The sequence below is a fragment of the Bubalus bubalis genome, chromosome X, assembly GCF_019923935.1.
Source record: "Bubalus bubalis isolate 160015118507 breed Murrah chromosome X, NDDB_SH_1, whole genome shotgun sequence".
NCBI lineage: Eukaryota > Metazoa > Chordata > Mammalia > Artiodactyla > Bovidae > Bubalus > Bubalus bubalis.
This window is the reverse complement of record NC_059181.1, coordinates 50,338,758-50,362,432: the sequence shown is the minus strand read 5'-3', so window position 1 is coordinate 50,362,432 and position 23,675 is coordinate 50,338,758. Positions and strand designations below refer to the sequence as shown.

The following is a 23,675-nucleotide window of genomic DNA, read 5'->3' as shown; positions in this document are numbered from 1 at the left end:
CCATGGACTGTAGCCTGCCAGGCTCTTCTTGGGATTCTCCAAGCAGAATACTGTAGTGGGTTACTGTTGTCTTCTCCAGGGGATCTTCCTGACCCAATGATTGAACTTGGGTCTCTTGCATTGGCAGGTGGATTCTTTACAGTCATGAGTCATCAGGGAAGCCCTGGGCTGTGTAGCTTTAAACCAATGTTTCCCAACTGATATGTCTCACAGCTGCCACAAATGTGTTAAAGGGTGGAAAGAAATGGATCCCTCAAACCTAGAGTTGCCAGACAGGACCAGGAATTAATTGCACAAGTATTAGGAAAGATTGCCTCCTAAGCAGGAAATATTAATGCACCCAAGTGTGCCATGCATGTGTTTTCAGTGTGTTATGACCTAGAGAGGTTGGGAGCCTTGCCTTGAACAAGTTGCTTGCTATAGCCAAGCCTCTTTCCCACCTTGGGAAATAGAACTGATAAGTACTGTTCTATAAGGTACTGTGGAAAGGAAAGAGGATAATGGATTGAGGAGAATATCCATTCTCTTTGTTGGAAAATACCTTCAAGCTTTTGGGGAACCACTCCTTTCCTCCAGGCAGATTGATTTGGGCTGATTCCATCTCCTTGCTTCAGGGGCTACCTGGGGCCAAAGTTTTCACGTCTAAGAATGAAGAGTCAATCCCTGGATTTTTGGTGAAACCATGGGGAAAGAGCCATTTAATATAAATCTTCCAAGTGTCCTGGCTCTTTGTGCAACTCACTGTGTAGATTTTGGCCTCTCCCTCTCTGAATCTTAGTTTCCCTCTCAGTAAAATGGGATGGTCAGATCAACAGGTGATCGGTGGTTTCCTCATGGCTCTGCCACTTGTCTGAGGGAGACAGGTATAATGCAGTTATCTGTTCTCTGTCAAACAAAGACCTACAAATGCTACACTTTGCTCTTTATTTTCAGTCTCAAATCAGCTAAAGGCACACAAAGCAGAGGACAGGAGGCGGCCCAGCTTCAAGTGAAGTGCAGGTGGAGTGGGGATCCAAAGCAGCTGGTTTCTTAGGCATAAGTGGTGACATACTGGGGCCCCATGTTCCCAAAGTAGGAACGTTCCCACTCACTCATGAGCTCGAAGTGTACAGGACGGCGGCAGAAATTGCAGGCAGCTATAGATATATCCTGGAGGGGGAGTCCCACCTCAGTCCAGGCGTCTAGCAGCTTCTCTGAAGGTGATGAGGGGAAGGGAGGGAAATAATTGGTTAGAGTATGTCTTAATCCCTGTGCCACATTACAGATGTGCCAAGATATTGATCCCCTCAACCCTTTGAGATATCTCAGAACTAGAAATAGCCTCGTTAGTTTGCTCCTTTGTGTGATGTGAATATTACCATTTGTGTATGGGTGCTGTGATATATAAAAGTTTGAGAAGCACTCATGTGACATAATTTGAAGCTGCACTGGCCTGGCCTGAACCACTTCCTAAGTACATGACATGGTGTAACTCAAGAAGTGAATCCATCTACTTGGAAACTCGGCCTGGTGAGGAAGATGACACTGACAGTCAACACACAGTGTCATCAGTATTGTGACCTGGGAGCCTGGGGCAGGGTTTTTTCCTAGAGGGAGTGGGGAGCCCAGAGGACAGAATCTGATCTCTCTGCCAGAAGTACCTCAGTTGTGTCCCAGGGCTCTGTCCCTGGCTCTTTTTTCATGCTTACTCCCTGTGTGATCTCATCTAGTTTCATAGCTTTAAAAACCATGTATATGCTGGTGAGTCTGAAATTTTCATATCTAGCCCAAAGCTCTTTCCTGAATTCTAGACTTGTATATCCAATTGCCTTTCTGTATCTTCACCTGGATATCTAATAGGCATCTGTAACTTAACATGAGCACAACTGAGCTACTGATCTCCCTACCCTCCACCAATTCTACCTTACTTTCAGCGTTAACCATCTCAGTTGGTGGCAATGCCAGTTGCTCAGTACAAAAATATTTGAGCTATCCTTTATTTTTCTCTTTCTCTCCTATGACACATCCAGTCTATTAGCAAAAACCATTGGTTCTACCTTCAAAATATGACCACTTCTTACCACCAATGCTATCCTCAGGTCTGAGCCACCATCATTTGTTTTTCATTTTTTAATTCTGAAGATTTTTTATTAAAAAGCAAATTATTTGCTATGTGACATCCAATGGCTTGGGAATTTTAATCCCTTCTTTTGTCACCATTATTTCTTAACCTGGAATATCACAATAGCCCCCTAATGAATCTCCCTGCTCCCACTCTTTGAGTCTATTCTTAACACAGAAGTCAGAGAAACTCTTGAAACCTGAATCAGATTCAGATATGTTACTCATCTGCTTAAATCCTTCCGAAGGCTTTCTATTTCAGAGTTCCCTGGTGACTCAGACAGTAAAGCGTCTGCCTACAATGTGGGAGACCCGGGTTCGATCCCTGGCTCAGGAAGATCCTCTGGAGAAGGAAATGGCAACCTACTCCAGTACTCTTGCCTGGAAAATCCCATGGACGGAGGAGCCTGGTAGGCTACAGTCCACGGGGTCGCAAAGAGTTGGACATGACTGAGCGACTTCACTTTTCTTTCACTTTCAGAGTTAAAGCCATAACCCTTCCAGTGGCCTGCAGTACCCTACACCATCTGGTCCATATTGCTCCTCCTCAGTTTTCTCTCTCTTTCCCTCTAATTCACACCATTCCATCCATACTCATCTACTTATTCAAATACAAGAGGAATACTGCTGTGTTAGGGTCTTACCTGTTTTAGGGTGTTCTCTCTGCCTGGGATGCTCTTCTCTTAGATTTCTTCCCAGCTGACTCCTTCACTTCCTTTATATCTTTGCTCAAGTGTCACTTTGGTGGTCTCTACACATAGCACTCTATTTAAGGCTTCAACCTTCCTCTCCAAGCTAGCCCCTGTACCCGCCCCCAGCACTTTCTATCCCCCTTTTCCTGCTATATTTCCCCCCATAAATGCTTAGAATTACCATGCTATTTAATTTGCACTTATTTTTAAGTGTTCCTTTTTCTATTATCTCCTACTAGTATGTAAGCTCCAGAAGGATAGAGATTTTGTATCTGTTTTGTTTAGTACTGAATCCCCAGCACCTGGAACAGTACCTAGCACACTGTAGGTACTTGATAACTTGTGTTGAAAGAATGAATGAAAGATGCCTGATGACATCTAGAAGATGAAAAGAGGTAAGTCAGAGTAAGGGATGAAGGAAGGCATTCCACTCAGAAGGAAGCATCATTAACAAAATTCCAGAGGTAAGAGGCTAGAGCTAAGTGAGGGAACTGTAAGTCATTCAGAGTAGCTGGAGAAATAAAATGAATGTGGGGAAGAAGAGAAAGCAGAGAGATCACCATGTTGAAGGCATTGAATGCTATGCCAAGGAGGTTTGACTATTCTCCAGGCCAGTGTCTCCAGTTTGGGGGCTAGACATCTTATTAGTACAAAAGTTCTAATACCTACTTCCAATGTATGTATTTTTTATATAATACATACATATATAATTATCAGTCTATATATTAGAGATCAGTATAAGTAATGCTTAATTTCCTATTTTTTAAGACAAAAAGTAAATATACAATTCTAATAAATCCCCTTACCCTATGGATGATCTTGCATACTTCACCTTGGAGACCACTGCTCTAGTCTAGACAGTAGGGAACTATGAAGAGATTTAAATTAGGGAGCTATATGATCAGATTTTTATAAAAATCCCTCTGATGGTAGGTATGGATAAAGGATTAGAGAAAAGCAGGAAAATTAGTTAGGAAGAAATCACATTGACATGGATTTAAAAAGTAGCAATGGAGAAATGAGATTTGAGAGAGATTGTAGTGAACATTTGCAAGATTTCATGATGGGTTGGCTATAACTTTGAAGGGCTGACTGGTGGAGTCATGGTGAATGCCTCTCATATTTCTTTGCTGCAAAAGCCCAGCATAAGTGGACACTTAGAGAACTGAGAATACTAAAAGCTCTATAATTGAAGCCTAGTGCAAAGAAGGCTGAGCAAGAGGTCCAGAAGTCTAGATCATTAGCTCAGAGAGGTATGTGGCATGAGATCTAGTGGTATGAGCATGGAGGTAGATGCAGATTCTCCAGTTCAAACCTAGTAGCTATGTGACTTCAGACCAGTTTTTTATATGTTTTGATACCTCAGTTTCTACATATATAAAATGGAAATGCTAATAATACCATGTCTACCCCATGAGGATTAGATGAGTTAATACATGTAAAGTATTTAGAACAGTTCTTGACACATGGTAAGTACTTAATAAGTGTTGGCTAGCATTATTTGATGCTTTTAAATGAATGAATGTATGGCGTCTACCTGTCTTGTTTTCCTAGTACTCTCATTCTGCCTATGCTCCAGACAAACAAAATGCTGTAGCTAATGTATGCCCTCCGCTTTCCTATCTCTAGGTCTGTGCTTATCAAATTCCCTTGTTCTGAAATATCCTTCTTACACCATACCACAGGTACTTCAAGGTACAGCAGAAGGATTTCCTTACCTATGAAGCCTACTTAATTTCACCCTTCTTACCCTCTCTAGCCATAAATGAACACTCTCCTTTTAGCTCCCAGAGTACTGGAGCTCACCACACTGGACCAGTACCACCCGTGTTTATATCTGTCTCCTTTGCTATGCCATCAACTACCTATGTGTCTTTGACCCAACAGACCTAGAATAAGAACCTGCTCTATGCTGGCCCTGTACCCAGGAGGAATCCAGTAAACTTCAGGTGAATTGGGCACCTTAAGGATAAAACCCAAGCTATTCAGCTCTACAAGCCTCCAAACTGTGTGTTGTCTTTGCAGATTCATAGGTAAACACTCCCCTACCTTATTCCATTCTTACTTTCCTACATTCCAGTAATATTTGCTTGTTCTTGATATGTCCAAGCCTACTTCTCATTCTCTTCCTTGTCTTTCTCCATGCTCTTGCTTCTACTGGGAATATCTCTTCTGCATCCTCTTTCTTCTCTTGGTCCAATACCACACCCCTTTGCAAGACTCAGCTCAGGTTGTCACCTCCACTAAGAAGCCTGTCCTGAAGCCAGGCCCCTCTTCTGCTCCTACAACTCCCCCATGCATTCTGTCTGTTGAACTTCAATCACTCCTTGAAGTCATTGTTTGAGTCTGCTATGGTCTCCTCAACCAAACTGAAGCCCTATGAGTATAGGAACTGTTTCTTATTTATTTATGACCCCAGTATAGGGTCTAGCACATAATAGATGTTTCAGAAATATATTTTTAAACTGAACGGCATCCATTGTCTTCTTAAGATAATGAGGCTGAAGGAAAGAAGAGTGCTGTAGACACCCATGTTGAGGAAAGGAAAGGAAAGAAAGGAAAGAGAAGTCGCTCAGTTGTGTCTGACTCTTTGCGACCCCGTGGACTGTAGCCTACCAGGCTTCTCCATCCATGAGTTTCTCCAAGCAAGAATACTGGAGTGGGTTGCCATTTCCTTCTCCAGGGGATCTTCCTGACCCAGGGATCGAACCCAGGTCTCCCACATTGGAGGCAGACGCTTTAACCTCTGAGCCACCAGGGAATAGGTGTCCCCATGTTGAGGACTTACCCACAAAGTCTTCCATCATCTGAGGGCTGTGGTGGGGGGAGGGTGCCAAGCGCAGCAGCTCCTCACCCCGGGGGACAGTTGGGTAGTTGATGGCCTGCACATAGATGGCATGCTTGGAGAGCAGGAGATCACAGATCCTGGTGTTCAGCACTGCATCACCCACCTGGACCCAGGAGAAAAGCTTGTCAGTATCTGCTCCCCTGGCCCCACTATTGCTAGCTCTATTAAGTAGGTGGAGGGAATCAGATCAAGGGACTCCACTGAACTTGGGGGCATATATTTTCATAAGCATCTTAGTCAGTGGCAGGTCTAGAATCTCTTATCAAGGAGTTGCTCAGTGGCAGCAATCTGACTTAAGATACATGCATCCCAATGTTCACAACACTACTTACAATAGCCAAGACATGGAAACAACTCAAGTTCCCATCAACACATAATTGGCTTAAGAACATGTGGGGTGTGTATGTGTGTATACACACACACACACATATACATATGTGCTGCTGCTGCTGCTAAGTCGCTTCAGTCATGCCCGACTCTGTGCAACTCCATAGACGGCAGCCCACCAGGCTTCCCCGTCCCTGGGATTCTCCAGGCAAGAACACGAGTGGGTTGCCATTTCCTTCTCCAATGCATAAAAGTGAAAAGTGAAAGTGAAGTCGCTCAGTCGTGTCTGACTCTTAGCGACCCCATGGACTGCAGCCTACCAGGCTCCTCCGTCCATGGGATTTTCCAGGGAAGAGTACCGGAGTGGGGTGCCATTGCCTTCTCCATACATATGTGCATACATGCATAAAATTGAATATTAGCCGCAAAGAAGTGAAATATTTTCATTTGTGGAAACATGGATGGACCTAGTGAATATTATACTAAGTGAAGTGAGTCAGACAGAGAAAGACAAATATATCACTTATATGTGGAATCTTAAAAAATAATACAAATGAATCTATAACCAAAACAGAAACATACTCATAGAAAACAAACTTATGGACGCCTAAGGGGAAAGAGGGGCTTCCCAGGTGGCTCAGTCATAAGGAATCTGCCTGCTAATACAGGAGACTTGGGTTTGATCACTGGGTTGGGAAGATTCCCTGGAGAAGGAAATAACAACCCACTCCAGTATTCTTGCCTGAGAAATCCCAAGGATAGAGAAGTCTATGGCAGTCTATGGTCCAGGGGGTCACGAGAGTTGGTTAGACATGACTTTGTGACTAAACAACAACAATGAGGTATAAGGGAGGGATAAATTAGGAGTATGGAAATGATAGGGAGGGAACACAGCCCTGCCAATCAACAGAAAATTGGATTAAAGTTTTACTGAGCCTGGCCCCGCCCATCAGAACAAGACTCCATTTTCCCCTCAGTCAGTCTCTCCCATCAGGAAGCTTCCATAAGCTTCCTATACTTCTCCATCAGAGGGCAGACAGCATGAAAACCAAACTCACAGAAAATTAACCAATCTGATCACATGGATCACAGCATTGTCTAACTCAATGAAACCATGAGCCATGCTATGTAGGGCCACCCAAGACGTACGTGTCATTGTGGAGAGTTCTGACAAAACATGGTCTACTGGAGAAGGGAATGGCAAACCACTTCAGTATTTTTGCCTTGAAAACCCCATGAACAGTAGGAAAAGGCAAAAAGATAGGGCACTGAAAGATGAACTTCCCAGGTCGGTAGGTGCCCAATATGCTACTGGAGATCAGTGGAGAAACAACTCCAGGAAGAATGAATAGATGGAGCCAAAGTGAAAACAACACCCAGTTGTGGATGTGACTGGTGATGGAAGTAAAGTAGAATGCTGTAAACAACAACATTGCAAAGGAACCAGGAATGTTAGGTCCATGAATCAAGGCAAATTGGAAGTGGTCAAACAGGAGATGACAAGAGTGAACATCAACATTTTAGGAATCAGCGAACTCAAACAGACTAAAACTAAATGGGTGAATTTAACTCAGATGACCATTATATCTACTACTGTGGGCAAGAATCCCTTAGAAGAAATGGAGTAGCCATCATAGTCAACAAAAAAGCCCAAAATTCAGTACTTGGATGCAATCCCCAAAATAACAGAATGATCTCTGTTCATTTCCAATGCAGAGCATTCAATATCACAGTAATCCAAGTCTATGCCCCAACCAGTAATGCTGAAGAAGCTGAAGTTGAATGGTTCTATGAAGACCACAAGACCTAGAATGAACACCCAAAAAAGTTGTCCTTTTCATTATAGGGGACTGGAATGCAAAAGTAGGAAGTCAAAAAACACGTGGAGTAACAGGCAAATTTTGCCTTGCAGGACAGATTGAAGCAGGGCAAAGGCTAATAGAGTTTTGCCAAGAGAACACACTGGTCATAGCAAACACCCTCTTCCAACAACACAAGAGAAGACTCTACACACGGACATAACCAGATGGTCAACAGCAAAATCAGATTGATTATATTGTTTGCAGGCAAAGATGGAGAAGCTCTATACAGGCAGCAAAAACAAGACCAGGAGCTGACTGTGGCTCAGATCATGAACTCCTTATTGCCAAATTCAGACTTATATGGAAGAAAGTGGGGAAAACCACTAGACCATTCAAGTATGACCTAAATCAAATCCCTTACAATTATACATTGGAGGTGAGAAATAGATTCAAAGGATTAGATATGATAGACAGAGTGCCTGCAGAACTATGGATGGAGGGTCATGACATTGTACAGGAGACAGGGATCAAGACCATCCCCAAGAAAAAGAAATTCAAACAGGCAAAATGGTTGTCTGAGGAAGCCTTACAAATAGCTGTGAAACGAAGAGATGTGAAAGGCAAAGGAGAAAAGGAAAGATATACCCATTTGAATGAAGAGTTCCAAAGAAGAGCAAGGAGAGATTAAAAAAGCCTTCTTCAGTGATCAATGCAAAGAAATAGAGGAAAACAATAGAATGTGAAAGACTAGAGATCTTTTCAAGAAAATTAGAGATATTAAGGGACTCTTTTATGCAAAGATGGGCACAACAAAGGACAGAAGTGGTATGGACCTAACAGAAGCAGAAGACATTAAGAAGAGGTGGCAAGAATATACAGAAGAACTATACAAAAAAGATCCTTACAACTCAGATAATCACTTCACAACCCAGATCACTCTCCTGGAGCCAGACATCCTGGAATGTGAAGTCCAGTGGGCCTTAGGACGCATCACTATGAACAAAGCTAGTGGAGGTGATGGAATTCCAGTCGAGCTATTTCAAATCCTCAAAGATGATGCTGTGAAACTGCTACACTCAATATGTCAGCAAATTTGGAAAACTCAGCAGTGGCCACAGGACTGGAAAATGTCAGTTTTCATTCCAATCCCCCAAAAAAGCATTGCCAAAGAATCCTCAAACTACTGCACAATTGCACTTAACTCACACACTAAGAATGTAATGCTCAAAATTCTTCAAGCAAGGCTTCAACAGTACATGAACCATAAACTTCTAGATGTTCAAGCTGGATTTAGAAAAGGCAGAGAAACCAGAGATCAAATTGCCAACATCTGTTGGATCATTGAAAAAGTGAGACAGTTCCAGAAAAACATCTTCTGCTTTATTGATTACACCAAAGCCTTTGACTGTGTGGATCACAACAAACTGTGGAAAATTCTTTAAGTGATGGAAAACGCAGATTACCTGACCTGCCTTCTGAGAAATCTGTATGCAGGTCAAGAAGCAAGTTAGATCTGGACATGGAACAACAGATTGGCTCCAAATCAGGAAAGGAGTAAGTCAAGGCTGTATAAATGCTGGGCTGGATGAAGAACAAGCTGGAATCAAGATTGCCAGGAGAAATATCAGTCACCTCAGATATGCAGATGGCACCACCCTTATGGCAGAAAACAAAAAAAAGAACTAAAGAGCCTCTTGATGAAAGTGAAAGAGGAGAATGAAAAATTTGGCTTAAAATTCAACTTTCAGAAAACTAAGATCTTAGCATCTGGTCCCATGACTTCATGGCAAATAGATGGGGAAACAATGGAAACAGTGACAAACTTTATTTTTTGGGGCTCCAAAATCGCTGCAGATGGTGACCGTAGCCATGAAATTAAAAGATGCTTGCTCCTTGGAAGAAAAGCTGTGACCAACCTAGGCAGCATGTTAAAAAGCAGAGAGATCACTTTGCCAATAAAGGTGCGTCTAGTCAAAGCTTTGGTTTTTCCAGTAGTCATGAATGAATGTGAGAGTTGGACTATAAAGAAAGCTGAGTGCCGAAGAATTGATGCTTTCAAACTGTGGTGTTGGGGAAGACTCTTGAGAGTCCTTTGGACAGCAAGGAGATACGACCAGGCCATCCTAGAGGAAATCAGTCCTGAATATTCATTGGAAGAACTGATGCTGAACCTGAAACTCCAATACTTTGGTCACCTGATGTGAAGAACTGAGTCTATTGAAAAGAATCTGATGCTGGGAAAGATTAAAGGTGGGAGGAGAAGCGGATGACTGAGGATGAGATGGTTGGATGGCATCATCACTCAATGGACATGAGTTTGAGTAAGCTCCAGGAGTTGGTGATGGATAGGGAAGCCTGGCATGCTGCAGTCCATGGAATAGCAAAGAGGCACAACTGAGTGACTGAACTGAACTGAACTGAACTGAACTGATGGGATTAACAGATAAAAGTTACTACCCATAAAATAGATAAGCAACAAGGATTTACTATATAACACAGTGAATTGATGGAAAATAATCTGAAAAAAATATGTAACTGAATCACTTTTCTGTACACTTTAAACTAACACAATATTGTAAGTCAACTATATGCTATGCTGTGCTTATTAGCTCAGTTTTGTCCAGTTATTTGTCACCCCATGGGCTGTAGCCCGCCAGGCTCCTCTGTCCATTGGGATTCTCCAGGCAACAATACTGGAGTGGGTTGCCATGCCCCCTCCTCCAGGGGATCTTCCCAATTCAGGGACGGAACCCAGGTCTCCCTCATTGCACCCAGATTCTTTACCATCTAAGCCACCAGGGAAGCCCAAGAATGCTGGAGTGGGTAGCTTATCCCTTCTTTAGGTGAACTTCCAGACCCAGCAATCGAACTGGGGTCTCCTGCAGTGGAGGTAGCTTTTTTTACCAGCTGAGCTACCAGAAAAGCCCCAAGTCAACTATACTTCAATTTAAAAATTAAAGGGGGTAGAAGTGCTTCTAGGGACCTTGTCTTGAAGCTGTTTGCAGGAGAAGCATACCTAGCTATGTTAATTTAGGGTAGTTCTGAGTAAGAAGATAAAACCCCAAGTGACCTCTGGGGTGTTGTCACTGGGTTAATTAAACATATTTTCAAAAGTAGTCTTTCAAAGGAACACTGAATTAGCCCAAGGAACAGTACAGTCTACTAAGCATGAGATAATAACTAATGTTAAAAACAAAAGACTAGTTAATCCAGAATGACTGATAATTTTCCAAAAGGGAAAGAAAACTGATGATAAGGAGGTTGGTTAACAAGGAAACAGCTGACAGGAACAGGTTTCAGTTTGCTGGTTGTGGGAAGGCTCCCAGGAGAGATGGTGGAGAAGGCAATGCGGAATGTGGGACTCTCACCCGAATGGGGATGATGTGGCTGGGGCATGGAATGACAGGAAGGCCCCTGTCCATTAGTAGCTGACGCATGTGCTTGACATTGCGTTGGTGGGCTCTCCTCAGGGCTTGGCCCTCCTCTCCTTTGAGCAGTCGCACGGATTCCAGAGCCCCAGAGAGCACCATGGGAGGCAGTGAAGTGGTGAAGATGAAGCCAGCAGCATAGGAACGTACCATGTCCACCAAGTCACGGGTGCTGGCAATGTAGCCACCCACACAGCCAAAGGCTTTGCCTGGACACAAGGAGGAGAATGAGGAGGTTATGCACAGATCCTATTATCAGCCCCCTGAGGAACAGGGTAACTCAAGGCGGTACACTAGAAGCTGGAGCTCCAGACTCCCTTATCATCTTTCTTGTCTGTGACAAGCAGACAGAGCTGATAGTTATGCTGCTTTGAGGTAGGACTTGTAAGCCCTGCCATGTGTAATGACTAGATATGCAGGAGCTGGGTGGGGACCTTCAACTGGTTAGATCCAAAAGTAGAGCTAAATGGAGCTTGGAACTGGGATGGGGAAGGAGTTTTGATCCACAACTCCACCCAATGAATTGAATTTAGTAATGTGGCCCAGCTCAGGGGTCTTCTCAAAAAATCCTCCCAGACTTTGTCAGCAATTTTGCAGTGATAGGGGAGTGGGAGGAGAGAATCCAAATGTTCTATAGCCTGGGCCATAAATTCTACCCAAATAGCCTTTGCAACTTTGTGGAGGAGGAAGAAAAAGTTCTTCTAGGGACTTCCTTTCTGGATTGTATATAAGGGTAACCCAAGGGACTCACTTACCAAGAGTTCCAGAGATGATGTCAATCTTGTGCATAATTCCATCACGCTCCCCAATCCCAGCACCCCGGGACCCATACAGTCCTACAGCATGAACTTCATCCACGAAGGTCAGAGCCCCATACTGGTGGGCCACATCACACAATTCCTCGAGGGGACAGATGGCACCTGAGCAAAGCGATGAATAGAGGTAGATCATAACCCTTCTCCAGCTCCATCTCCAGCATGGAATTTGTGGGGCATAACAACTATAGGTTGGGAAAGGAGGAGGGTGTGCACCCTTAGTTGGGGCTATGCCAGACTTCTTCATATGTGTCGATTGAGTTCACCCTACTCCCACCCAAGTTGTGTGTGTGCGCATTTTCCCCAGCCTGTGATTAAGGCTTACTTTTCTGTCTTTCTATTTTTACTTCATTCTGATGATATCTGTCCTCTTGCTTATGCTATTTGCCAGCCTCTCTCTGCCTTCCTCCCCACCCCCAACAAGTCTGTGTATTTCCGTCAAGTATTGGCACTAGCCTATATGATGCCTTTGTTTAAATAAATTAAAAAAAATTCTCCTTTTGCTCCAGGTTAATGTTTTCAGATCTCACTCACCCTCTCTGCCAAGTGTTGTTGTCAGCTGTGTCAATATCGTTTTTTCACTGGTCTTCCATATTTCTGTGTTTATGAATTTTTGCCACTCTCTTTTTATGACTATTTCCAAATTTGTTTCTGTGTCTCTATTTTCTATCTCTGTCTTTGTTTTTCCTCTCTCCTCTCCCCTCTTCCTCTGTCTCTTTGTTAGTGTCTCTATCCCTCCTTCCCTCACTCACCTTCCTCTCTCACTTCTGTTCTCTTATTGTTTGTATCCCTTCATGTCTACCTTTCTGACTTTAGACTTTTTTCTCTGTATCTCTGTCTCTTTCTGAGTTTTGTGTGTGTGTGTGTGTGTGTGTGTGTGTGTGTGTGTGCCTCTATCTTTTCTGTCTCTGTGGGAAATATTTTTTTCTCAACCTGTCAATTTTGTTACCTGAGGGTACCCTCCCATAGACTCAGGCTCAATGTATTGAATAAAAGTGAAATAGAAGTAATCTGTATGTTCCTGTACATTTTCCATGCAGATTTACCGTTTCCCCCTGTTATTCTATGCTGATAATTGTTTATAAGGTCTTCAAATGTCTGTGTATTTCATGCACAGATATTGTGACCACTCTATATATACAAGAACCCATACATCTGTCATTCCCCATTCCTGGAAACTAATGGTGCAGGGAAGTGGAATACAACAGAAACTTCTTCATATGGGAACAGGGACTCCAGGCTAGGATTAAAGTTTGTGAGCAACTGGTGGGACAATAGGAGGGGAGAAAACCACAAGAGTTGGAGTCCAAGGCTAAGAGGACAGTGTAATGGTTCAAACATCATTTCAATGGGAGGAATTCAGCCCTAAATTGACAGTTTCAGCAGGGTTTCCACCATTCACTAAATAAAGAACCATTCATTTGCAAATGTAAGGAAGTAGAATGGTCCCAACATTCATTATTTCTGGTTTTCATTACAGAAATAATGATTTAAAGTAGTCTCAGTGGTAGAAATATGATGATTGCTGGTTGTAGAAATGTGGACAAGGGCATGACAGTAAGTTTTTATATATATTCACTCACTTAAATACTCTCAGCTACTCCATTAATTATCATCTCAATTTTTAAAGATAAGGCAATTGACACACAGCAATTAAGAAACTTGTCCAAGCTAGTAAGTTGTAATGCTGGGATTTGAACATGGATAGTTTGGTTCAAAAGCTTGTGCATCACCATTACTTGATGTGATGGAACTTACACTGGCTAAATCTGAGAGTACAGTGGACTCTCCTTTGTTTCACTTGGAAAAGTGACAGATTGAAATGAATTGAGGATCTCTTCGCTTTAATAAACCCAGAAGATTATGCCTAAAATAGATGATTTCTGCCTAAGAGGGACAGCAATACAATGATTTGAGCATTGTTTCAGTTAGGGAAAGGAACGAGGTAGGAAGATAAAGGTGATTTATTTCTACTTAGATCATGATAAATAGAATGTCTTCCATCATCTCTTTCAATCAGATATTTTACCTTGAGGAAAGTTGAAGTTAAGAGAGTTAAAGAGTTACCCAAGGTCACTGAGCTGGTAAGTGCTAGAGGTAGGATTTGAACCAAGATCTGACTTGAAAACCTGTTTTGATTCCAGTGCTACATATTGAACCCTAAAAAATCTCCCAGGATCTGGTTTGTGAAAATTTATGCTGCAGGAACCAGACACTGGGATGATTGATCTGCACATCATTTTTAATGGAAGGAGCATCGTATGAAGGAATTGGACTCATACATCCTAGGGTTCAGATACACACTTTGGCACCAGTTTACTGAGCCAGCTAAGGTAATTTGGGTACTCTCTCTGCACTTCAGTTTCTTAACCTTTGAAATCAGTATAATAGCTCTCTCCATCCTTTGGCATTTACTGTCTATGTGACCTTGGGCAAGTCACTTCACTTCTTGGTGTCTCAGTTTTCCTCATAATAGCATTTACCTCAGAATTGTTGTGAAGATTAAGTGAATTAATACATGTGAAATACTAATAATTTTGCTTGGTACATAATAAGCATTCTATAAATGTTAGCTATTATCATTATCATCATAGTTTTTGTGAGACCAATGTTAGTAAACATACACTCACACATACGCTTACCATCCATGGAGTGAACAGTCTCGAAGGCCACAATTTTGGGTGTCTCAGGGTTGGACTTCTTTAGAAGTTTCTTCAGGTGATCAGGATCATTGTGCCTGAAGACAAACTTGGCTGCTCCACTGTTGCGGATACCTTGGATCATGGAAGCATGGTTGCCTGCATCTGAGTAAATCTCACACCCTGAAGAACCAGATGCATAATGCTTAAGCTTCTATCCCAGTATTCACATTTCAACTTCAAGACTGACTTGGCAGGAGCAAAGAGCTAATCCTTTCCTCCATATGAAGCCTCTGCTCAGCTTCTCCCTCCTCCGGAAGCCTTTGTAACACCTCTTCCTCTCTTGGAAGAACTCCTCTGCCCTTAAATTCTGACCCCTACACTCTTCTCTCCAGTCATTTTAACCCTGGCTTGGACTTTGATTCTTGGGGTGGAAGAAATTTAAATTTCCCAAGAATGCTCTAGAGTTTCCTGAGAATAGGGCTTACGTTCCTATTCCCAGACACCAAGATTAAGCCTTAGAAAGGAGTTTGTTGGAGGGAATGTTAACTTGGACTGATGATATATTCTTCCTGATTTAGATAAAACCCCACCTCTTCCAGATAGTATACCTCTGCTTATAATTATAGGGTAGATACTTTGACTTTCACAATTTGAATCATAACCTTATTACAAGTCAGAGCTAGAAGGGCAATTGGTGACCATGGAATCTAGTCACTTTAATGTACAAGTGAGGAAGCTAAGTCTAAAGAAGGGGAGACTTTTGTCTAGGACCTGAGGAATCCAGGGCTTTTTACTGGACAGTGGCGGGAGAACAAGTAGAGATGGGAAATTGGTGGATGGAATTGATTCCTGGGCCCCTAAACCTGCACTGACATCAAGGAACTGTGGCCTTATATTAGAGTAAGGGATCACTTCTACCTGTGGAAATCAGGCATGACTTCCTGGAGAACCTGCTGTGAAAGATAAGTAGACTGGAAGTGTCTTGGGAGCAGGGATCACAGCTTTTTATCTTTCTGTTTCTGGTACCCAGATTAAGGCTAAGTGTACAGGAGATGTTAAGCAAACCTTTTTTGAATGAATGGATTAAAAAAACCCAGAATTACTGAATTTTAAGTGAGTGAATAAATATGTGAATTAGTATATTACTGAATGAAAGAATGTGAGGAGAGGTGTCAAAAGATGAGTTTGAAGAGGTAGGTAGAGGCCAGATTATTGAAGGCTTTAGAAGGCATGATAAAGAGAAGGGCAGTGGGAATCTATTAAAGGGTTTGGGGCAGAGGAATAACAAAGATAGGCTTTTATTTTTAAAATATCATCTAGTTCTTGTGAATAATATGTTGTAGGAAGGCAAAGGTGAAGTCAGGAAAATGATGTTGGTCTTAGGATGGTGGCAGAGGAAATGAAAAGAAGTTGAATTCTAATGGCTGAAGGAGTTTACTGAAGACATTTCCAAAGATATTGGCTTGAGTTGGGGTTATGTGTGGTCTTGAAGAAAGTTTCTAAGAAGCGGTAGAGATGTTTATAGTGTGCTGAAATTTTTTCAAGAAGTGAGGAAATGTGTAGCAAGTGTGGAGACTTTTCTCAAGTAGTTTGCCTGTTATAAGGAGGGGACAGAATGGGAGTAACTAGAGAGTGAAGAGGAAAAAAAAATTTTTTTGAGATGCAAGAGACTTCAACATGTTTAAAGAGCAGGAGAGGCTAAAGATACATGAGGGAGAGAGGGAACTCATAGATCAAGATTCCTGATGAAGTAGAGGACACACAGAGCGCCAATGTAAGAATTAGTCAACAAGAAAAATGGTACCTCTTCTACTGTGACAGGAAATAAGGAATGAAAAGAGGCCATGTGAGAATGCTCATGAGTTTATAGGTAGTTTGAGGCAAGAAGTTGAGGACATTGCTGCCTAGGGTCTTCTGTTTTCTGTGTGGTAGGAGATGAAGTAATCTGCTGTGAGTGGAGGTGAGGTGGAGGTGTAAGAGAGCTGAAGAGAATGGGGTTTGGCAAAATTTCCTTGGAGACTTGGAGGGCTGACTATGGAAACAGGATTGCCAGAAAGAATAGAAGACGGTAGAGGTTGGGGACCATGAATTATTAGTGGCTCCCATCTAAGTAATTATGTAATACCAGTATTGACATAGAGAAGGTAGACAGTTGCATTTATCTGGGATTGGGCTATGATGGAAGAATTGATAGGCATATGAATTGAGGACGTTACTGGTTAGAGGATGGGAGAATGGGAAGATGGGATTCAGATGAGATTTGGTGTACAAGTGAAGAGATTAGCTTTAGGCAGGAGAGAGAATGAAAAAGGGTAGATGAGCAGTGAGATGAATTTGTGGGTTTAGGGGCTATAAGTTAAAGGACCTCCTGTTTGGTGGCTTCTGTTTTATTTGTGTTGTAAGATGTGAGATTATTTGCTAAGAGTGAAGGAGGAGATAGCCACAGGTTTTAGAAGGGGAAAGAAAGTTTGAAAAAGCTGATATAGGGATATAAAAGGACTATTTATAAGTGTTGAATGCAATTGAGTTGGGAAATGACAAATTTATGATGTTACCCTTCAGTGAGGTTAGGATACAGTCATACAGTGTTGAGGGTATGCAGGGTGGGTAAGAACAAAGAGCAATGGGAGCAAGTGAACTCAGAAGACAGGGAAGGGCTGATGGAGACAGTAAGCCTGGATGCAGGATACTAGCCCTGAACAAAGTTTTGGCTCTGGGCTTACCTGGCAAGATCTTGGCCAAGGTGAAGAGAGTGGAGTCATTGGCCACAAAGCAGGAAGAGAAGAGCAGGGCTGAGTCCTTCTGGTGCAGCTCAGCCAGCTCTTGCTCCAGCTCGACATGGAACTTACTGGTACCCGAGATGTTGCGGGTGCCACCAGCTCCAGCTCCATGTCGCTGCAGGATCTCTCTGGCCAGGAGAAAACAGAGGAAGCAAGGAGAAGAAACTCTTGTCAGATACTGAGAAACTGTGTAGATTTCTCTTCCTTGATAGGGGTCAATATTAACTTAGTGATTCTCTATGAGTTGTGTCCTATATGACAAAGTAGAGGTCGGTATAGGGGCAATGGGGAGAAATGGACCTTCCTTCTTAGGCTGAAAGCACTCAGGGAGAGAAGGAGACGCTAGATTGGTCTTGATTAGCTTGGAAGATCTTTTAGAGAAGGTTGCACACCATCTCTGGTAATACTTATTCTGTAGCCAGAGTAAGAACTCATGGAGAGTGCAACTTGTTCAATTTCTCATCCTCTCCTTTGTAGCACTGGACACCAAAGAGTTTGGATAACTAGGCTTGTTGACTTAGTTCCTGTCCAAGGATTAGATTTGTTGAAAGACCTTGAGACAAAAGGGGTGTTGGGTGGAACCCAGGTTTCCACCATCAGCTCTGCCTTTTCCTTCTATGTGTGGCTTTGGCTCTTCTCTGGATATCTCCCTGTGGGCTCATCATGGCTCAGACCCTACTACTCACTGTGTGGCTTGCAAGACCCGAGGGTGCCGGCTCATGCCCAGGTAGTCATTACTGCACCAGACAGACACATCCTTTGAGGCCACAGATGCCTCAAAGAAGTGTTCAGCAAAGGGGTATGCATCAGCCCAGCGATTCACAGTCTTGAAAACACGATAGGTGTGGTCCTGTTTCTTCTCCATGATTTTGTCCCTAAAAAACTGGTCATAACCAAAGACATGGTCTCCTGTGGGAGTAGAGATGGGGATGAAAAGAATTTATTTTAAATCACTTCTTGGCTAGTCCATATTTTATTTAATGCAATTGATTTGGAGTTCTCCAGTTCTCTTTCCATTTATTAATTTATTTGATCAGTCATTAACTTACTGGGTCACATTAATGCTCTACTATTTAATTCAACCATCCCTTTGCTTACTCACTGATTCATTCACTTATTATACATTCACTCAGGCCTCCTAACCCTTGCATGGCCTCATCTCTTTTCCCAAGGTTAGTATGGCACCCTCCTTCCAGAAGTACCACCTCAAGTTTCAGTGGAAAGAGTGTTGATGGGTCTAGTTCTAGTCATAGTTCTGCTACTTCCTAGTTGTGTAATATTGGCAAGTCATGAATCCTTAGTCTTAATTTTCTCACCTGTAAAATGGGACTAATAATATCTTCATCACAGAATTATGACCATCTGATGACAAACAGAATGTAATACATCCAAGCTAATATCTGGCACATAGTACTATTATTGTGGCTATTGTAATATAGTAGTATAGTAGTAGTAGTAAGAATAATAATTTTAAATATTATTATTGTAGCCAACATTTAATAAGTGCCTATTACATGTAATACCCTCTCTTAGTAACTTTATAGATATTATTTCATTTATTCTTTATAATAATCCTATGTGGAAAGTTCTATTAGCATCTCCATTTTACAGATGAGGAAGAGCCTACTTCTTTAACCACTACAAAATGGAGCAACCTTATTTTTAGAATTGAAATACAATGTATGCCACCAGGCTTTTTAAACTCCAGAACTCTATCCATGAGACAGAAATCATGATTGTTACAGATGGCAACTTATATGGTAGGAGTGTACATTAGTAACATCTTTGCTGTAGGGATGTTTGGAAATATGTACCAAGAGTTTTTAAAATGCACATGCTGACATACCTGGGGAAATATTTGCAGCATGTTTAGCATAAAACTTGATATCCAGAATTTATGTTTTGGAAACTCTGAAAATTACTATGTAAAATTTTAACCCAATAGAAAAGTGGGCAAAGAATATAACCAGACCATTCAACAAATGCTTAATCAGGGAAAGTCAACTGCAAAAACAAGTTTTCACTGATCAAATTTGATAAAGATTTAAAACTTTGTTACTATCAAGTGCTGGAGAGTGTGTGAGAATATGGATTCTCTTTGATAATTAGTACACCACTTTGGAGGACCAATTGGCAATATTTATTAATATTGAAAATGTGTACACCTTCACATCCTGAAATTTCCACCTCTTAGTGTCTCTTGTAGAGAAACATTTACCTATCTACATGAAGAGGTACATTCAAGGATGTTTGTTGCACCACTGTTTGTAAGAGAAAAAACTGGAAGCAAGCCAACTGAGGAATAGCTAACTAGTTTCTAGTTTAGCCATATATAGTCTAAGAATACTATATGTTATCTTTGTGGAGATATGTTATCCTATGTGGAAAGTTCTATTAGCAATCTATTACATTTATATGTATGTAAAACCAACATACAATATAAAGTGGAAGAATACACACAAAAAATTGGTATAATTACATGAAGATGCTTGGTTGATTAAATGATGTTGCATTCATGCTACAGAACACATTTCAATCATTTATAATTATTATGCAGCTTTATGTTTAGGGACATGGAATAATGCTCATGACATATTGTTAAATGAACAAAGAACAACAGCAAACTCAAGGTGGAATGAGATCACATTTCTAATAAAAACATGTATGTGGAGGGAAGCGTAGTTTTGTATGTGTGTGTTTAGTCATAGGAAAATATCTAGAAAAAATATAAGAAGAAAATTAATGGTGGATGGTGGAGCTCTGATTTAAATTTCCCTCTTTATATTCATTTTGTATTGGGAAAATAAAATGAATTCTGTTATGAAAAATTATTATAAACACACACAAGACAGGGGAAAAGTTCTCTGTGAAGGATGAGTGTTTCTGAGGGAAGCATGGAGAAAAAATGATAGGAATACATCTAATATTTAATGAAGCTTCATAACAAGTTTGAGGCACTTCTGTAAGTGTAATTTTATTTTCTTTCTGTAATAACTTGTTGAGGTATTAAAATCTCACTGCAAGGAAATGACTTACTTTCCAAAGCATGCAGATCCAGCAAGTACCAGCATTAAAATTTAAACTCAGACTCCCTGGGCTCTAAAGTGATTCTTTGCCATTTCCTCTGCTGTGTCAGTGCACAGCATTTCAACATTCCCTCCATATTCTGACCCCTTTTACTTCCATCTCAGCAAACTCACCAGCCATGTTGTTCTGAATCAGGTGTGTGACCTTCTCTGAATTTTTCTCTGGCTCTTGGGAACTGGAGAATGTCTTCCTCAGGCTGGTTGAGGCCAGAGAGGTGGGCAAGTCTGAGAGGGAGTATGGGATCCATTGGCCATGAAAAGAGGGAGGGGAGGGAAAGAAAGCATGTGCTGTCCTCTTTAAAGTCAATACAACATATATAAATTCAAGGTCAGGAAGTAGAGAAGCCTTGTACACAGAGAAGAAATATTCTGAAAAGTAAGCTTTTTCTCATCTCCCCAAGTGGAGACTTATATATCATGAAACCACCCATAAGGTGAATTACACTTTTCTTCACTAGGATTTTCCCTTGGGTAAGATAACTGGAGCAGCAATGCTGAGTCTTGCACTTGGAAGGTAGATGCAGGATAGTGTCCCTTACTCTTCTTTTCTGAAAGTCATTAGAATTCAATTTTGAAAATTTTACTCTTAATTATATCCCACAAAGTTCTGTGAAAGATGTCGGCAGTATAGCCAATTCTCAAATGTGATTATCTTGAATGGTTTGCACCAATTGAATTGACCTGACCTCAATACTCATCTAAAGAATGTACCTACTTCCAAAACTTACTCTTTCATGCAAATCCAGATTGTCAGAGAGTAGTGTTGCTTATATGTGGGAGCCCAGCCTGTTGGAATCCATTTAGTCACTTGGGAGAGAGCAGGCAGAATTCTAGTGGGCTCATTTTAGACTAATAGCTGAAAGTTATAGAAGCATGCATATGTGTTGGGAAGGGTGCATTTCAGTGCACAGTTTAAGCTATTGCCTACCGTGGTTCTCCTAGAAAAGACTGGACTTCCATCATGGAATGTGTACCAGTTGTCTTTGGATTAGCCTAGCTCAAGACCATGATAAAATGAAATCAAGCATTAAGTTAGATGTTAGATGAGGTGGAAGTTAACTCCAACCTGTCTTGAAAGTCTTCACATCTTCCTGGACTTCTGGGGCTGCTTTTTGCACAATTTTACTCTTCCCATCCTGGAGTTCCAACAGCATGAAGGGACAGTGGCTCTTGGCCCAAGATGGAGAATCTATGCAAAGAGAGTAAGTGGTAGTGAATTTCTAGCTATAAGTTTCTAGCTGTAAATTTAACAATGGTCACTGAGATGTACTATAATTAAAAGCTATATCTCAGGCTATGGTAGAGACACAAAGATGAATGTATCTGGTCCCTGTGCTAAGGGAGTTCCTAAGTTGTTGGGAATGGCACATTACTGAAGACACATTATGAACAATGCTGGGATTGGAAGGAAGACATGGGCTAGAAGAGGGAAGGGACATGACCCAGAATTGGAATTGGACAGGCTTAAAGTCTAGGCAGGCTTCATAGAAGAGATGGTGTCCAAGTTAAGTGTTACATGAGGAGTTTGAGATGCTCTGGAAAAGATAATGGGACAGAGTCATTTGACAAGAGCAAAGACATAGAAACTTAAAATGATAATCCAGACAATTTTAAGTAGTTTCAGCATGACTGGAGTATATAGAATGTGAGGGGCATGAGAATGAGACTCTTTTTAGAGATACTGACATAAGTCAAAAGTGAGGTGTATTTTTAGGCCAGCTTATTCTTCTTTGACACTTTTCACATGAACCCTCCCAGTTATTAGGTAATGATGACCAGTATGACTTGGAGTCTTATCTCTAGGGCCCAGACATTTCCCCCCATTTGTCAGCAGTGACTTCTTACCCCCTCCAGCCTTGGTTGCCTTAAGGTGGATTTGAGAAAAACTTGGTCCTTGGGTGGCCAGAATGGGACAACGTCCAATACCAAACAGGAACTGGTGAGTCTTAATCATCTTGCCCAGGAGGCCTGTGGGGCTCCGGATAAGCACTGGGCAACGCTGTAGCAACATGGCTGCTGTCACCATCTTGAGCCTGAAGTTCTGCATAAGATATGGAAGAGATGAGATTCCACTATGAAGGCCTGGCCAAAAGCCAAGAGTCATTCTTATGTTTGATACTTTGCCTTTAGCTTCTCACCTGATGCTTGCTCCCCTCCCCAGAAATGCCTTTACTGTTATTTCAGGGTAAGAAATTTCCCAATCTTAAAAATGTACCAATGGGGCATCTGAGAGGAAGAAACAGGAAACTTATCATTAGACCAAAGAGGTAAAGAAATGAGTTCCCACTGGAGGTGAGAAAGCCTGAATTCTGATTGTTTTAGACTTGGCTACTGACCTACTCTGTGATGGTAAGGATCACTGAAGTATGTTGTGTGTGGCAGGATAAGAGTTGACAACCCACCAACCTTTTGATCAACACTTAAGGCTAAGACTCTTTCAAAGAATATTGGCCTCAGCTAAATGAAGATTCAACCTGCTAATGCAGACAGATGCCAATGACCAGGGCTCCTGAGGCTTGGCTAGGAGTCTTTCCTGAGCAGGCCCAGCCAGAGAGACAAGCTTGAGGCCACAGATACCAATTTAAGTAGATTCAGGAAATAGAATGAAAGGGTACATGTCCCACCAGACTGGTATATTACTATCCTTGGATTTACTCCTGGATTTCGGAAAAACACAAATAGAGATGTAGATGAAAACAAGCCAAGCCCCAAGGGATCTGGGAAACATCTATTTGTAAATGAAAGAGGCAGAGGCTAAAACAGATATTCATCGAATGTTTTATTAAAATTTATTCAATAAATATTTATTTAATTTAAATAAGTATTTATTGAATTTATTAAATATTTATTCAATAAATGTTTATTGAATTTGGAAGTATATTAATGAATGAGCAGGAACTCAGAGGGAAAAGAATATGGAAAGAGTCATAAGAAATGAAAAGAAAGATAAAAGGCAGAAAGTAATAGAAAACAAAGGTGCAATGGTAGCATTGGAGTTAGAACAATAGAAATTTCAGGAGAGAGAAAGATCAAAGTCAGAAGGAAAAGGGACAGGTAGAGATAAGAACAGGAAGAAGATGACTGATCCAAGAAACAGAGGACAAGAGGATGATGGAAAATAAAGGAGGCAGGGAAAGAGACTGAGATGAGACAAA

The 23,675-nt window shown here is 41.5% G+C and overlaps 1 protein-coding gene across 1 annotated transcript; it reads right to left on the bottom strand.

Moving 5' to 3' along the window:
• Positions 1-1,029: 1,029 nt before the first annotated feature.
• On the bottom strand, positions 1,030-22,555 carry ALAS2 (5'-aminolevulinate synthase 2). Its single transcript, XM_006048193.3, has 10 exons — positions 22,366-22,555; positions 21,587-21,709; positions 20,635-20,745; positions 18,121-18,343; positions 17,378-17,562; positions 14,655-14,834; positions 11,953-12,117; positions 11,138-11,406; positions 5,581-5,743; positions 1,030-1,193 (listed from the first exon to the last, which is right to left on the bottom strand). The coding sequence occupies exons 1-10, from the start codon at positions 22,544-22,546 to the stop codon at positions 1,030-1,032; spliced, it is 1,764 nt and encodes a 587-aa protein (XP_006048255.1). The 5' UTR covers positions 22,547-22,555.
• Positions 22,556-23,675: the final 1,120 nt, after the last annotated feature.

Excerpts from the sequence above, each read along its gene's own strand:
- ALAS2 (XM_006048193.3), bottom strand. The coding sequence starts at position 22,546 with ATGGTGACAGCAGCCATGTTGCTACAGCGTTGCCCAGTGCTTATCCGG. Across the intron at positions 21,710-22,365 it reads GGCAACCAAGGCTGGAGGGG|ATTCTCCATCTTGGGCCAAG; the intron begins GTAAGAAGTCAC and ends CTCTTTGCATAG. Across the intron at positions 5,744-11,137 it reads GCCACATCATCCCCATTCGG|GTGGGTGATGCAGTGCTGAA; the intron begins GTGAGAGTCCCA and ends TCCTGGGTCCAG.